The 16,109-nt window shown below is 36.6% G+C and overlaps 1 protein-coding gene across 1 annotated transcript in view; it reads left to right on the plus strand.

The window, feature by feature from the left end:
- BBS9 (Bardet-Biedl syndrome 9) overlaps positions 1-16,109 on the plus strand; it is a 301,146-nt gene that overhangs the window by 135,318 nt on the left and 149,719 nt on the right. Inside the window, exon 21 of the mRNA XM_086614220.1 lies at positions 15,023-15,245. Within this exon, the coding sequence (XP_086470346.1) occupies positions 15,023-15,245 (223 nt within the window). The remainder of the gene's footprint in view (positions 1-15,022; positions 15,246-16,109) is intronic.

The following is a 16,109-nucleotide window of genomic DNA, read 5'->3' on the forward strand; positions in this document are numbered from 1 at the left end:
ATTCTGCACAGTCTGAGAAGGATAACACCAGAAATTGAATGAGATCTCTCAAGTCTCTACTTTTAACTAGTGGAAGAAATGAGTGAATCCTTCTGCTAATGAAACAGTTGAGAAAGCAATGCTGAAACGGAATAGAAGTTAATCTATTACCAAGTTGAGTTATCTGGATCGAAAAGATCCTTGAAAAATGCTGAGTTTGTGATAAAGCGTATGTTTACAATAGGAAATCCTTTTGGGAAATTTGTCCAGGCTAATTTAGAAGGTTCAAAGGGTTCATGCTACACGGGATAGTTTTGATATAAAGCTTGCATGGCGTCTGAATTGACTGACAGCTCGTATGTCTGATCATGAAGCTATTAAAGCTTTCTTTAAGATATTACAAAGGAAAAAAGTCTGTGAATACTAACATTCCAACTTTAGGACTGATGGAGGGCCCTCAGCAGTGTAGCCATCACTAGTAACTTGACTGAAGAATAAACGTTTTCATGGTTCTCATGATGTTACCAAATAATGACATACAGGTGCTTCATGGCTCAGAATCGTTGCTTATTACAGTCACATTTGTGATACTGTAGTAACAGCTATAAACTGGCACTGAGTAAGTACATTTTTGTCTCCTTTGAGTGTGCTTGGAATCATATCAACCAAGTAAATGTCTGTATTCGATCTTAATTTCTTATTGAAATCGTAATTTGTAAGAAAAAAAATATGCCTGAAGGAGAAATGCATATTTTAAGTAACTCAGTGATCTCGTGTAATTAAGTTAGTGACTATAAATTTACTACTTTACAGTGCTGATTAGATGCAGTAGAAAAATATACTTTAAGGCAATGATGAAAAAGGTGTTGTCAGAAGAAAATCATGAAGTGCCCACTAAGACTCACAGGGGTTACTGTCAAAAGTGTCTGTGCTTTCTGTAAGAGGATGATGTGGATGTAAATCACTGGAAAAAGCAGAGATGAGTCCCTTGCAAAAGACTAGATTAGCCTGCTAAGTTTTGTGCCTGATGGCAGAGGGGTTTTACTGTAGAGTTCTTGAGTAATGTAGAAAATACCCTTTGTGGAAAGAATAATCAATCCTTTCCTGAGTGAAAGTTCTGAAGATTAAGGATAAGATTATTTCTGTAATTCCAGGAGGCTTAATCCTGTCAAGACTGACAGTAGCCTACTTTTTTGTTAATTTTTCCATTAATGTTTAATACTTTTGAAGCCTTGAATTAATAATTACATCTTTGGCGAGAGTAATTTTTATGAGCCCTAATTATTTGAATTTATTGGAAATTGTCACTTTTGACTAATTTTTATAATTAGTTATAATATAATCCAATCTAGGTCTTACTAAAAGTAACATAATCTGTAATTCTTTTTTCCTTCTCATTTTAACCAGTTTTTAAATGCAAATCTCCAACTGTGTTACAAACTGAAATATTTTAAAATAGGCTGCAATACTGTATATTTTATTATTTCCCATAGGCCAGTGCAAATTATATTTTGGTATTACATTTTTTTAAACAAAACCAAGAAAACCCCAGACCCCACAAAGAAACCAAAAGCACCACAAGGCAGTGACAACTGGTAACTTGGAACCAGTTTTTCATACTGTTTCATTCTTTATTTCTGTGAACAGACAAGTTCATAGCAAATACATAATTTTTTTTTTTTTCCCCTGCCTTCTTTCTAGAAACAAGATGGATGATATAGTAGTTCTGGAGGGAGAAGCATATGAATTTTCTTACCTTTTTTCCAGTTGGAAAAAGTACTTTACATTAAGTGATGTTAACTATCTTTTTTCAAAAGTTAAAACTAATAAACAAGTCTTCTTCCTATTCAAATTAAGGCCATGCAACAAAAATTCAGGAGGACTCTTCTGGTACAATTAAGCATCTAAGTCCAGTAGAAGTGGGGGGAAAAAAAAAAGTAGTGGGTTTTAATCCTTTAATCACCAAAATAAAAGGAAGGAGTTAAAAGCTTTTTGTGGTAAAACCCATCATTTTTCAGTAAAAAAAGTCAGCCTCAGTCTGAAGTTTAGTTTTGGTTCAGAGCAACATCACATTGTCAAGTGAGGGAAAGACGAAGGTGAAGGAATGAGATTCCCACTCCTGTCTGGGCAGGGCAGGTCCAGTATGAGGGAGAGAGGTCAAACAAGAGTAGTGGTGCCTGGAACCTATCAGTGCCCTTTGCTCAGGAATGTATGTGTGACCCAACTGGAGCATAAGAGAAGGAAGAGCATGGCTCAAACACCAGCTGCCTTTTGATTTTATATTTTGATATTCAAGCTAAACTCTTCCGCTCAGCCTGCTAGCCTGCTTTCGAGAGGACCAGAGACAACTAGAGGATGTGGAGAGAAGGACACGTGGTTGTAAAGCCACTAAGTTACTGCAAATTGATGTGTAACCATTTCTAGTTTACTTTTATCTGTGATCCTTAAAAGCAGGGTGTCAAACTGATTGATGATTTGTGAATTTTATAATGTCTAGAAATGAAAGATCAAGTGTTTGTGGTAAGCAATTTGGGGGGAAAAAGGGAGTTTGAAGAGTGACGTGGTGGTCTCACCACTGCTTTAAGCCCGATCATAGTTCCTTTAAATGTTTGTGAATCATTCTTTTCCTGCAGTTAATTTTATTTACTGAGAAGACAGTGGGTTATGGCAAACATAGCAAGTTGGAGGCAAGTTACACCACTGTCTAGTGAACTTCATCTGTAGCTGAATTCATGTGATTCTTCACAATGAATTCTGTGGGTAGAATAGAGAAGTGCCAATGTTTTGTTGGTCTCAGAAAAGAAGGCTGTGTGGTCTGTTTAAACCTTTTGTGTAAAATGTTTGATACATCTTTATATGATGTTTCCAACTTCAAAGGACTAGCAGAAGAACTATACCCAATTGAATTTTCAATTTTTTTTGTCATTTGCAGTTTTTGCGGTGGCTGGTAAGAAGGGGACGTAAGATTTTTATTTTTTTAAAAGACTCACTTGTGGTGGTTTCTTTTAAAAAAAGAAAGCTTTCTCTTTTTCTTCCAGATGACATAAAAATAGTTTAACCAAAAATGTGCAGAAACAGGTTTTGATGTGCCTTATGAATTGCAAAAGTTCTAAGGACAGAAAGAATCATTGTATTCTTGTCTTTAATTGTATTCCCTGGAACTTGTATTGAGCTCAGAACAAGCATTCAGCCTTGGTATAAACCTTACGGTAGTGGAGAATGACACATCTGTTGATTTAGATGTATTTTAAAAATAAGTTTTGAAAATTAATTTTCTATTGAACTTGGGCTATCACCTTGTTATTCTTCCAGTATTAGAGATACTGAAGTTAGTCTTCAGTGGTCTGTCTCTGTTGCGAGCAGAAGCCTACTCAGGGATCTCATTTCTTGGTGTAATGACAAGAGTGATGCATTACAGTGATTATGGCAATGTTGTTCACCAAAAGGTCTTAACACTCAATGTACATAATCAGTGACTCTTTCTTTTGGGTCATTTCTTTTAAAGAAACTGATTGCCAGTAAGAATTCCCTTGATACTGTGTCCTAATTGAAAGATCTGCAGACTCTTGCTATGAATTGAAAAGTATTGTACTAGTGTTTTAGGAATATAATGTGATTTATAATTGTAAAATTCCACTGGAATTACTAATATATTGAAAAAACGTATCAGTTTGGGCACCATTAATGTATGGCCTTTGTATTACATAATAGAACAGGGTTTGTAGACTGAAAAGTTGCAGATTTAATATTGGTTTTACTTTCTAATGGTCTCACATCAGTTCAAAGCTATGATACTTTTATTCTAAATACTGTAATGCTATGTCAGTATCTGATTAAAAAAAGCCAACCATGTATCATGACATTTTCTGACAAAACAAGATAGATACTCCCAATAATTTTATGGAGCTCTCTATTTATGTTGGACACATGGCTTAATGATTTGCAGCTAAATTATCATTTCCCTCAGATCTGACAGTCAGAAATGTTTGACAGGATATATCAAGATCTAATCACCCATCCATCCAATCTTTGTTCTTGAGGAGCTGAGGGAAAAGCAGTTGGGGTATTACTGCTTTTGGTTCTGAAGTTGTTGATGGTTGTTCTTGGTTCTGAATTGCCATCGTAATGTAGCCTTTTTTGGTCATTATTAGATAACTTATAGCTATTGTTCACACATTATGGTGTTGTATAATCTGTCTACTGGAATTTACAAAGATATTTCTAGGTGATGTGAGAAGATGTCGTGGGAATCTTTCATCTTGTTAAAGGATCCCAGAAGAAAAACTCACTGGCTGCTTTACCTTGATTTTCAGAGTAGCCATTTTTTCAGATGGAAGTTTTTCCTTTTAGTTAATGGTAAGATGCTCTGTCTTACTTGGTATATCATTCAATTTAGGAATTGTTATCTCGTATCTGCACAGATGATGACAGACTCACTTTACATTAGGACAGGCCAGTTCAAATTAAAGGAACCTAAAGATTGCATAATTTATTTCCACCATCTTCTCTTGGCTTTTTCAGTGAAGCAAGAGTTTGATATAGTCAAAATATGGTTTTGATACCTCAAAAATAAAACAGATCGTAAGACAAGACTGTACAAACAATGGAGGAATTAATGATCTTTGCCCAAGCTACTGTCTCAAGCAAAAAAACCCAGTAATTCTAGCATAAGCTTGAAAATTGGCTCTCCATGTAAACATACAAGTCTAGTTTGCCACTGTCATCATTGTATGGCAGACCATACACCTTGGATGTATAGCATTCTTCAGCAAGATGCATGGCTCCTGATGTGTTTGCATGCCTGCAGACAGCTTTGACAGCATCTGCAAAACCCAAACAGCCCTTCAGTTTTCCTAGCTAACTGGTGAAAAGTTCTTGAGGAAAAGAAAGGTTGTGTTAGATGATTTCAGAGCTAAAAAGCAAAACAACAGACCTCTGATGCTGGCAACAAAGAAGCCAAACCACTCCGTTTGTGTAGTGCATACAATAGTTTTCTTCATCCGTTCCCAGAAAGGGATCAGTGGTTGTAAGAAGTCAAATTAAAAAGAGAATTAAGATGACAAAAAAACTTCAAAAATTCAGGATTCAGGAATGGCTTTTACAGAAACCAATGATGTGTGTGTGAACTTCCATGATTCCAGACAGGATGTATTAAAACAAACAAGCATTACTGGAGGAATAACTGTACGATTAGATAGTTAGAACTTATCTGTTGAAAAACACACCCTCTTTTCTGCCTCTTACATGCTCTGCCTTAAAGATTTTCATAATTTTCACTGTTGTTCAGAAATAAACTAATAATAAAAAAAAGTGTTAGGGCACAGGGCACACTCTGTATTGCTCCAATTTTGAGATATGAGACAACTTGAAAGAGGAGCTGAGCAATATAGATATATTACTTGTCAAGAAGGAAACTACTGATCTAATTCTAGTCCAGTTCTGACCTAATTCTAACCTAATTTTTAAAGTCTTTCTGTGCACATGAGGAACATCCAGTCCTAAAGGATGTAGCCTGTGTGGAAATTTGGCTACAATAATCAGAGATGAATTGAACTTTAATGGAAGAGCTAATAAAACAACCATCTGTATTCATCCTGGTAGATCCTGTTTTGGTGAAGCATGCACTTCCTGAGAGCAAATTACTAAACTCAAAAGCATGGAAGAGTTAGGCAGCTGTAGAAATATTATGACTATGATCCCCACCTGGAGGAGTTCTGCTTTCTTACAGGTGATATACTGTAATCATGTTATCAGCTGCTTCATTAATACATGAAACTCTACAACTGCTAATAATGGTAATTTGTTTCTTTGACCAGGACTTTGTTCTGAATTGGACTTGAAAAATATATTAAAATCTCGAATGACAGAAGTCATCATCATGATGGAAAGTAGCTTTCAGAACCTTTGTTTAGCAATGCTTGATTTGCTAGATTCCTGAAACATCCACTGCTTTAATATTCTGTATTATGATTTTTCCAGAAGATCCTTGGTAAAATATTAGTTTAGGAGCAACATTCCTGTTAGACAAATACTGCATATTCTATAAGACAGTTTTAAAAACACTGCTTTGATTTCTAAGCCATATGTGTTTTCAGCTTTCCTTCCATACCTGAATATGTTCTAGAATGAGGCTTTAGCAGATCTTGATTTAAAATTAAATGTCCATAAGAATTGAATCCTCCAAAAACTATTAGTCTTATATTTAGTGCAGAAGCATTCAGTGGTTTGTGAATTGTGCTCCAGAGGACAAAAATACCAGAGAAAGAATAAACTTTAAATGGCAAATGTACTTTTCAGGAAAGAATCTGTGATATAGATTTCTCTCCGGTGAAGTTACCATAGGATATCAGTATACATTTACCAAACAGGAGAGAAGTTCTTAGAGAATTGTTCATGCTGCTGGAGTTTCTATTAAATAAATATTTCTACATTGAACAAATAAAGTTGCTGTTGTCGCTGGCAATTACAGCACAGCTGTGAGGAAATGACAAATTTATCTGCGACAGACTTTTTTTTTTCAAAAACACCTTATTCTCAAAGGATTTTTTTCTAAAGCTGATATTTGCAATCTACTACCTCAAAATGTGAGATACTAATATTTGAGTTAGATGCTCTGAAGTAGCTTGAAAGTAGATGCTAGCATGAGTAGTTACTGTTAAGTAGCTCTGCACAGATCTGTTGTGCTAAACTGACGAGTTCAATGAATACTGCAAAGAGATCTCTTACGGTTTCATGTATGTCTTGATTCCTTTCTAGATTCTTCTGTTTGTTGTTGTTCATAGCCTCTTTAATCTTTTATACCTAAAATATCTATTGTATCAGGATCCCTACAGAGCTTGATTGTTCAGGAGATGGCATATTGTGGTCAGAGTTCTCAAGATGTTACCTTGTACTTCTCTGGTTTTTGCATTTGTCTTGACCCTTGTGTTTTAAGTAAACTGTAATTTGTTTGGAGCAAGCATGTAAGTCCAAATCTTTAATAATATTTAAATGTCTATAATATTGCTCTTGATGACAGTTTAAGACTTTGGAGTATCGTCTCACAAATAAGGATGTTTTTCTGCCTAAAATTCTTTCCTTGAATTAAAATGAAATTGATTCATCTATGGCTTTGAACTATTCTTCTAAAACTATGTGTCTTATTAATTTTCTTCGTTTTAGTTGTTCTGTCTCTTACCTTGTCTTGAATGTTCAGCTATATCCTCCCTTTGATATTGCTTTCATCATTCTGCAAATTCCATTAGAATGGAGTTATTTTAAATGCCAATAGAAATAAAAATGAGATCAGTTTATATTGTGGATGTTATAATCTTTAGTGTAAAAGAAGATGCAATTAGAGAGAACAAGATAATTATAAGAATTTCAGCTGGTGCTTTTTCTGTTGTGTGCTCACTACAAATGTGCCGCTTAGGCACAATTCCACAATTTGGAATGTATTTAAGCTTGAGTCATTTGTATTTTCATCATTTCAATTCCACTAGTCTGTAAGATTTTACAATTTCCCTGCTTTTTAGGTATTCCAGTGGTAGACTGGCATTTTTAATGCACTAAGTTTGAAGAAAACTGGTTTTATATTTCTGCAAGGATAGTTCTTCAAACAAGTCATGTACATCTTTAAAAATATGCTGTCTCTTGAGTCTGTTCAAAGCTTAATACTTTAAGACTTCAGCAATATTTCACTGCATTTTTTGAGTGCTATATAGATATAGAGTCTATTTGCTTGACTTCCTTTCTTTTTTGTTTTTAGATTCTGTTCAAAAGGTCTCCTAAATGCCTTATAAGTTCATTTTTAGCAATAATTTTTTGGGAACACTCACAAGAAAAGTTTGTCAGCTCCATTTCTGGCAGAGTTAGGCAAATGTTGCATGACACCCTCATGGCTGCTGTGGGTGTTTTCTCCTGTTCGAGAAAAATAGGTCAGTTAGAAATACAGAATATGCTTGAAGAATGTGGGTTAGGATGACTGGTAGCACAGTGAAATCTTGGCAAAATTTGCTAATGGTCTATGCCTGTGTTGGAGACTACCAGTTTAGTAGTCCCGGATCAGCGGATTACCAGTTTGTATGTGTAGCAATATTTTTTTAATCTCTGTAAAAGCAAAGTGTTGAGAGACACATGGCTGGTGTGAATTAGCATATACAATGCTTTCAGGCATAGAAGCTTCTCCTTTGGTGGTTTGGATAAGCGTGAATGCCAAGGCTGTCATTCAGTAAGGTGAGCTTCCAAGTATTCTAGCATTTTTGAGAGCTGATGAAATCATTATTGTGACTAAAATCAAGAAATAAGATATAGCCAGGCAAATTCCTGAGTTAACAGCTGTAAGAATTCCCATAATTTGGCTTGCAGCAATTTTGCATAGTTTTTGCAGTATGTTTCACATTGCATTTGAATTCTTTCAGAACTGTCTTGGCTATCACTCCAGGATAAATTACTTTGCAGGCAGCTTGAAAAATGGCTGTTGCCTCAGGAACAATACCAGTAATGATAAAGGCTTTCAAAGTGAATTCAGACTTTTTGAGAGAGACTAAGAGAATCAAATATCTGTCTGGCTCATGAACACAACTTAGGAACAATCTTGTTCAAGTTTGACTGATGTGCTATTAGAATGATTTATTTACACTTAAGACAAATAGCATTAATTTGTAGCTCTCTAACCAAGTTTTGCACAATCCTTGGAGTTCTGTTAATTCCATAAAGTAGTTCTTCTCAAAATTACCTCCCAGCAGTCAGTTCCTGCCGCTTCCCTTTCCATGTTTTCCACCCCATCCTTTCCCTGGAATGTCCTCAGCCCTTAGAATATTTCTGAGCTCTTACAGGAGCCACTTCTTTCTGCTCACATCTCCAGGTCTGCTCCCTATAGAGCAGTCTGCCCCCCCAAGAAACCCTGTCCAGTTTATCTTCAGGTTGGAGAAACTGTACCCTAAGTAGTACTATCGTTTATTTTGATCTAATCTTCTCACAAAGCTGATGCAGTTTCCTGTCTAAGACATGTTATGTGACGCATTTAGAATGAATTATGTTGTGCTTTAAACATCTCAAGAGATTTATCAGCACGCATCACTGTGTGTAGATTTCTGTAGGGATCTATGACTTATTTCCCCTGTTTCGCTGTTACCTGCATAAGGCATTTTGATACATATTTGAAAACAGGTGCTTTTGTCGCTTAAGAATTCCAGTAACCATAGTGTTTGAGTGAAATTAAGTCCTCATGTCATATTTTATAAACTAAATTAGAAACAGAAGCTTTCTCTGGGGAAAGTGACTTGTTTCTTGAGCAGCAATGAAGTCATATAGCTTAAAAGATTGCCTCCAAAGGTCTTAAACCTTTTTAGAGAAGGTTCTTATCAGAGAATTTATTAACATCTTTTGCGACGCACAGAAGACTTGCAATCTTACTGGCAAGATCCATTGATGACTATCTACCTTTCAGTGAGCTCTAAGAAATATTTTTACATCTTTCAATTTACTTCAACATGTCCTTCTTATGTTCTCTGATTATTTCGACACTAAACCAAATCGTTATCCTGTATTGATGTAGATTACTGGGTGTTTTTATGCCAGGAAAATAAAAATAAAAATTCCTAGCATGGTGGGTTGAGGTGTTCTAGATGCAGTGCAGCAGATGTTAGTATTAGGATGGAGTTAATCTGATTGCAGTGATTGCTTAGAGCTACTTTTGTACCTCTAGATTCTGGTCCTGAAGAGGAGTAAATATTCTTGCAGTTTAGGGATATGCAAAATATTGGAACCGGCGATGGAAGTAGCTATTTTAATTGTACTTTTTCTTGCTTTTGTGGGTCTTGTGAAATGTTAAAGGTGTTCACAAGCCACTTTACCTGGCTTTCCAAAAGGAATCAGCAGATTTAATTGAAGCGAAACCAGATGACCTAATGGAGAAAAAGCTATGAAAGCATATAACCATTTTAGGATAATGCTGTGTCACAGTGGGCTATATCATTAGCAATCATTCGTTAAGAAGTTGCTGCTCTTCTGCCTTGCCTAGTATAAGAATGGAATTGGTTCTGAAAGTCTTTGTGGTTAGAATTTTGGGCAAACACTTCTGCTTGAAGCTCTTTAACCAAAGTCAAAGGCATGGCAAAGATATTAGTAACTTCCAGTCCTGTCTATGCATTTGGTGCGAGCATGCTTTCAGGAGGCAGCGTTCACCTCTCAACTACAGTCAAAACAATCTTTTTCTATGGTTCTCTAAGCATTTCCCTATCAAAAGAATCTTCCAGCATTTAGAACAATGTTTGTTTCTTTTGCAGACTAAATCAGTGACTAATCAACTTGATATCTTTTCAAACCTTGTAGGTGTAATCTCCAAGCTAAATGTCGTCTCTATGGGGCTGACATTTACACATTTACTTTGCTGTCTTTTGTTTTACTTTCATGTAACGAGGATGTTTCCATCAGTTTGAGTGGTACAATAGTCAATTCTACTGACCTATTATATACTTTTCTTATATTAAGCATCACAAAGAGAGCTAGGGTTTGCATTCAAAGAGAGAACCCTTTGCTCATCTCTTATATCTGAAGAAAAATATTGGAAGACTAATAGCTTGGCAAAATTAAGTTTCCATGGTTACCTATATTAAAATATAGTCATTAGAGTCATCTGGTTAAAATTGGGATATAAATCACATTTTGTGTGTGTTATGATACAATGTAATGAACTAGTTAAAGTTGCAAACTTCACAAAACTCCTCCCCCTGTTCAGTTTCCATGCTTCAGTTTACTTGTGTCTTGAGCATTTTGTCTTCAGGGCCTTTGTAGGATTTGAGCTCTGGTGCATTATTTGAATTTATAACAATTGCAGAGTACTAAAGGAAAGGAAATGTTGTGTCCTAAAACCTGAGCATTCATTCTCAACACATCCTACGGGTCCTTTCTGTCTCCCAGTTGCATCTTTCCTTTGCTTATGTCTATGTATTCTTCTTCAAGCCTGAGAAATTTCTAAAGCCTGAGCACTATCTGAAAGTAAATCTATGTATTATTTACATCTATGACAGGATTTCTTACAGGACAAAATCTAGCTCAAAAAGATTGCTCTAGCAAAAGTCTTTTGTAAATATACATAGTCAATGTAATGATAATTTTTAATTTTTCAAAATAGGAATTTAAGAAAAAGTACTTATCAGACCGTTTCTACAAAGCTACATAGCTGTAAGACTCATTGCTATAATCTCGTTCAGGTAAAACTTGATGATATTAGTGGTGTTGTAATTTGAGAAGGCTTGATAATGTTTTTAAAAATCTTTACATAGGTTTTATCTACTCTTTATATGCTTAAGATAGCTCTGTAGCCCTTGCGACAGTGGGATGTGACTGCCCACTGTTTCTCAATGATTAGTCAAATCAATCTATCTGCAGAGTTCATCAGTTAGGTTTGGCTTGGCTGTCTAGATGTGTTTGCTGTGAGCTCCAACAGTGGTTTGTGTGTCAAAACCTTCAATGCCTCAGACCAAGTTTTAATCAAGCCTAAAATTAAAGAATGTGGAGAAAGTTTATTCATTTTCTGCTTAAGTACAGCTTAAAATTTGGTGAAACTTGTTGAAGGCTTTCAGTTAAAAAGCAAGAAATGCTTTTATTTTTCATAGAAAGTGCACATGGTAAAACTTGCAGGTAAAATGTCTTGATTTGTTGTTTTTTGTTCAAAGTGATGTGACATAATGTGCTATATTAGTAACTACTTGAGTCTTTCTCATATTTACTAGATCTTGTCTGTGTTGGAAGCAGTTCACCCCTGTTCTGAGGGGAAGCATGAAGCAAAACTGTACCTGCCAGAAATTCCAGCGTGGTGTTTGCAGCAGGAGCTGTTAGATTCTCAGTGTTTTCCAAGTGAAATGACTTCAGTGTCATCAGAAACTGGACTTGGTACTTTTATTTGTGTATGTATTTGCAATGGAAACCAACTGCTGTAGGCTTCTGTGTGCTGCAGCTAGATAGGATTTTGACTGGACCTCAGTAGGAGCAGCTGAGCTTAACCAGTGCTTCAATTATCACTTCATTAGCTTCCAGTGATCTATGAATGATGCTATTGGTGGGGACAAGAGGAATCTAAAAACTTAAGAAAATGCTTATGGACAGTTATACGGTATGAGTGTGTTAAGAAGCTAAACTCTGAGTAAACGTATCAAATCTGACAACAGTTAGGCGCTGTCTCATGCTTCTCCCTATGCATCTTATCACCAACATTGAAGTCCTTCTCTCAGATCCTGTCCCTGTGTATGTCTAGTTGACCTTGTCTGTCAACCAGCTAAGCTCCTGGGGAGTGGAGCCTTGCAGTCGAGCAGCAGGCTGCAGTGCTGTGCTTCCAAACAGAGCCTGCCCTCAAACTTCACTGGTAACCACGTTCCCACCTGCATATCGTGTCCTAGGATCAGTGCCCTTTCTACAGCCTGACAATTTATCTGCAGTGTGAGATCTCACATGCTGGCTGAGCCTCCAGTTTTATTGTCTAGAATGTTAGAATAACAGTAGGTTAGTGATTTACCCTGCAGGGAACATAATTTTTGAGGTTGTTTCTTGTTTGTCAAATGGTAGAACCTAAAAATCTTTCTAAAAAATTAGGTACTGTAGATTAAACCTTATGCCAAAGTGAGATTGAATGTATATCACAGTCAAACTCAGATATGCCATGACCCCTAAGGATACTTAATGATAGTATATATGGAATATAAGTGATGTGTACTAGTAGAATCTTAGTCCTGATAGTATCACAAATCTACATTTGGTCTTCAAACTCCTGCAGTGTATATGATTTGGAAAAAGGAAGTGCCAATCTCTGCCTATTACCTACAAGAGAGAAATAATAGTGTATGCTTGCGAACTATGAAGCCAAGCCTTACCTGATGCAAAAATTAAATTGATGAATTAAGTATTTTTCTTATCTATTTCAGGTGATACAGTCAATATGGAAAATTTGCATGATTTAATAATACCTCTTTCTCTGAGTCTTGACTCATTTGTAGTGGCAGTTATGGCAACACTTGCTGGTCATGGGAGGATGGATTACTGATATCACAGTTCTGTTGAAGGTGTTCTTTTCAGACCTCAAATATTCAGAGTACTACACAAAGCCATTAGTGAATATTACAACTATGACTGTAGAATAATTCTTCAGTGTGAACTAGAAACTTTCATTTTCAAGCATCTTTTAGCTTTTTTAACATGTAAGGAGTGGAGAATTTTTCTTGTTACTTCAATTCTGCCCTTGCACCCATAAAAATTGCTGACAAATGCGGTCTTATTTGCAGCCATTAATTTTTTGTTGTATAAAATCACCTCGGCAGGTTTCAATCAAAATTTTTTTTCATGTAGAGGTAGCTTTTGCGTAAAAGGCTGCTTTGAATTTCACTGGACTTACTAGGTCAACAGTCCTTGAATTGGAGAAGATAGTTTTATGGTCTACCGAGAAACCAGTTTTACATGGAAATTAAATGCAAGAACAAGGGTTGGAAAATCTTAAGGCTATGGTACAAAGTAAAACATACCTGTGTGAGCCAAGGACAGAATACTAGCCACTTTTAATTTCCTGACTTTCATTAGCTTGTATTTCAGTCTCTTCATTTAAATGCTGCTTTTGCCTGCATTTTTATAACTTATTTGGAGGGATATATTGGCTAGCTTCTAAGCTACTGTGTGCTGACACCAGTTAATCATGAGTTTCTTTGTCTTTTAGTGAAACTTAAGATTCTTGTGTTTGTTGTCTTATTTTTCATGATTTGTAGTATAATTAGGAGTGCCTGGCTTGACTGTTTTTGATGCTCTGTACATATTAAGTTTCATTGCCTAGTATGTGGGAACGTAGACAGCGTTTACCAGCTCATTAACCTCTTTAAATTTGCTGTGGAATGGATTATTTCCTGTCACCATCACAGGCCAGTGGATGGATTACACTCCAATGGACTCTTTCTAGAATATTTCAAAAATGTGAAGCTACCTGTTCTGAAGTCAGTAAAGGCGAACGTTGACTAAGAAAACCCCACTAGTTGATCCTGTTCCTCTGCAAAATATAAATGTTTTACACACATACAGCACATTTTCAGGACACTAGGAAGAGCAGTGTGTGTTTGGACCAGGATGAAGTGTGTATGACTGTGTGATCTCACTGACGTGCTTGACCACTAGTCAGCATCTGTCCTGGGCCTGTTCTTAGGAAGTAACAAGGTCAGGGAAGAGTGGCCTTTGCTTCTCCAAGTGTCAGAAGTAGTATCCTAGCCTTCCCAAAAGCCATATTTAGCTAATGAGACGTTCACAAACCTTATTTGCTTGACAGTATGACAATCTGAATATGACACTGCATATAGCTTCTCCTCCTGAAAGAAGCTTTTCCATAAGTAGCTGCTTGTTTGAACTGGTTACTAAGGTGCTCTTCTCATAAATGTTTACAGCTTCACACTAGGCTGTTAGAAATCTAAGTCCTAGTTCATCGGAACACTGGCACACCTGTGCTGATGCTGTGGGTGTCATAACCTAAAGTTAATTGGTCTGATATATGGATACCGAATTATCCGCAGCTTTGTGTTGCAGTTGTGGTGTTCTGTGCTGTTGGCATATTGTCAGAATCTTACAGTGATTCCAAAGAATGTATAATTGGATATCTTTTTCTCCCTGGCCTTGATGTATCTTCAGCATAATGTTATATACTACATATTATGTTTGTATTTACAGCTCGGTTCTGCTCTTAATTCTAAACGTTGCATCCAGGAACTTGTAGTTTTCAGTTAATTAATACAACTACTGAATATAACTGTTAAGTCACATACTGTCTATATATTATTATTATTATTATTGAAATTATATTTCTCTGTAGATATTGGGACAAATTTGGGTTTTTTTCCAGACTTGCTGGGGAAGGTTTTGCTTGGACAAGCTGAAGATCTGGGTGTTCATGATACTCCTTATTGTGTTTAATATTGTGTTTAATGTATCGGTATAATTTGAAAATCTTAGTCCTTGATTCGTTACTTTGTTTTTAATATGCTATATCGTATTGCAGTTTACCTAATTTTATTTAATTTTCTTTTCTTTAATCCAGGGCTGGGAAGAAACTGTGGATGCTGCTGTTTCTTACTTGTTAAGAACTTGTTTGTCGAAGAGCTCTAAGGAACAGGCCCTAACTCTCAGCAGCCAGCTGTGCATGCCCAAAGATACTAGCAGACTGAAGAAGAACATCACCCTCTTCTGTGATAGATTGGCCAAAGGTGGTCGACTTTCCTTAAGTACAGACTCAGCCACTCAACAAGCTACTGTCATGCCAGGTAGGGCACGAAGTATATGTTCATAATTCAAAGTGTGTATTAAAATTAAAAGGTATGAACATTTGATTGTATTAGTAGCTTGTTTTTCTCTGGTTATATAAATCAAACACTGGGCTGCGTTGCTGACCAGCAGAATCAGTTGGGTAATATGATAATTTTAAATCTAAGTTTTATCTCAATTTGATCACTTATTGCTGCACTTAAAGCATATGCACAGTAATGCAGCAGTTGAACCCCAGATGGTCATCTTTATGCTCAAAAACCCTTATCACTTATTTATTTGCACTTTTCAATTGAATCTACACATGGGGAAGGATGGCTGGAAAGCTGCCCAGTGGAAAAGGACCTGGGGCTGTTGATGGACAGCTGGCTGAAAGTGAGCCAGCAGTGTGCCCAGGTGGCCGAGAAGGCCAATAGCATCTTGGCTTGTATCAGAAACAGTGTGGCCAGCAGGACAAGGGAAGGAAGTGATTGTCCCCCTTTACTTGGTGCTGGTGAGGCTGCACCTCGAATACTGTGTTCAGTTTCGAGCCCTTCACTACAAGAAAGACAATGAGGTGCTAGAGGATGTCCAAAGAAAAGCAACAAAGCTGGTGAAGGGTCTGAAGCACAGGTCTTATGAGGAACAGCTGAGGGGAACTGGGGTTGTTTAGCCTGGAGGAGGCTCGTGCAAGACCTTATTGCCCTCTGCAACTACCTCAAGGACGTTGTAGCAAGGTGGGTATTTCTTCTCCCAAGTAACAAGTGACAGGACAAGAAGAAACAGCCTGAAATTGTGCCAGGGGAGATTTAGATTGGATATTAGGAAAAATTTCTTCGCTAAAAGGGTTGTCAAGCATTGGAACAGGCTGCCCAGGAAAGTGA

The sequence above is a fragment of the Tauraco erythrolophus genome, chromosome 7 (assembly GCF_009769465.1).
Source record: "Tauraco erythrolophus isolate bTauEry1 chromosome 7, bTauEry1.pri, whole genome shotgun sequence".
Taxonomy (NCBI): Eukaryota; Metazoa; Chordata; class Aves; order Musophagiformes; family Musophagidae; genus Tauraco; species Tauraco erythrolophus.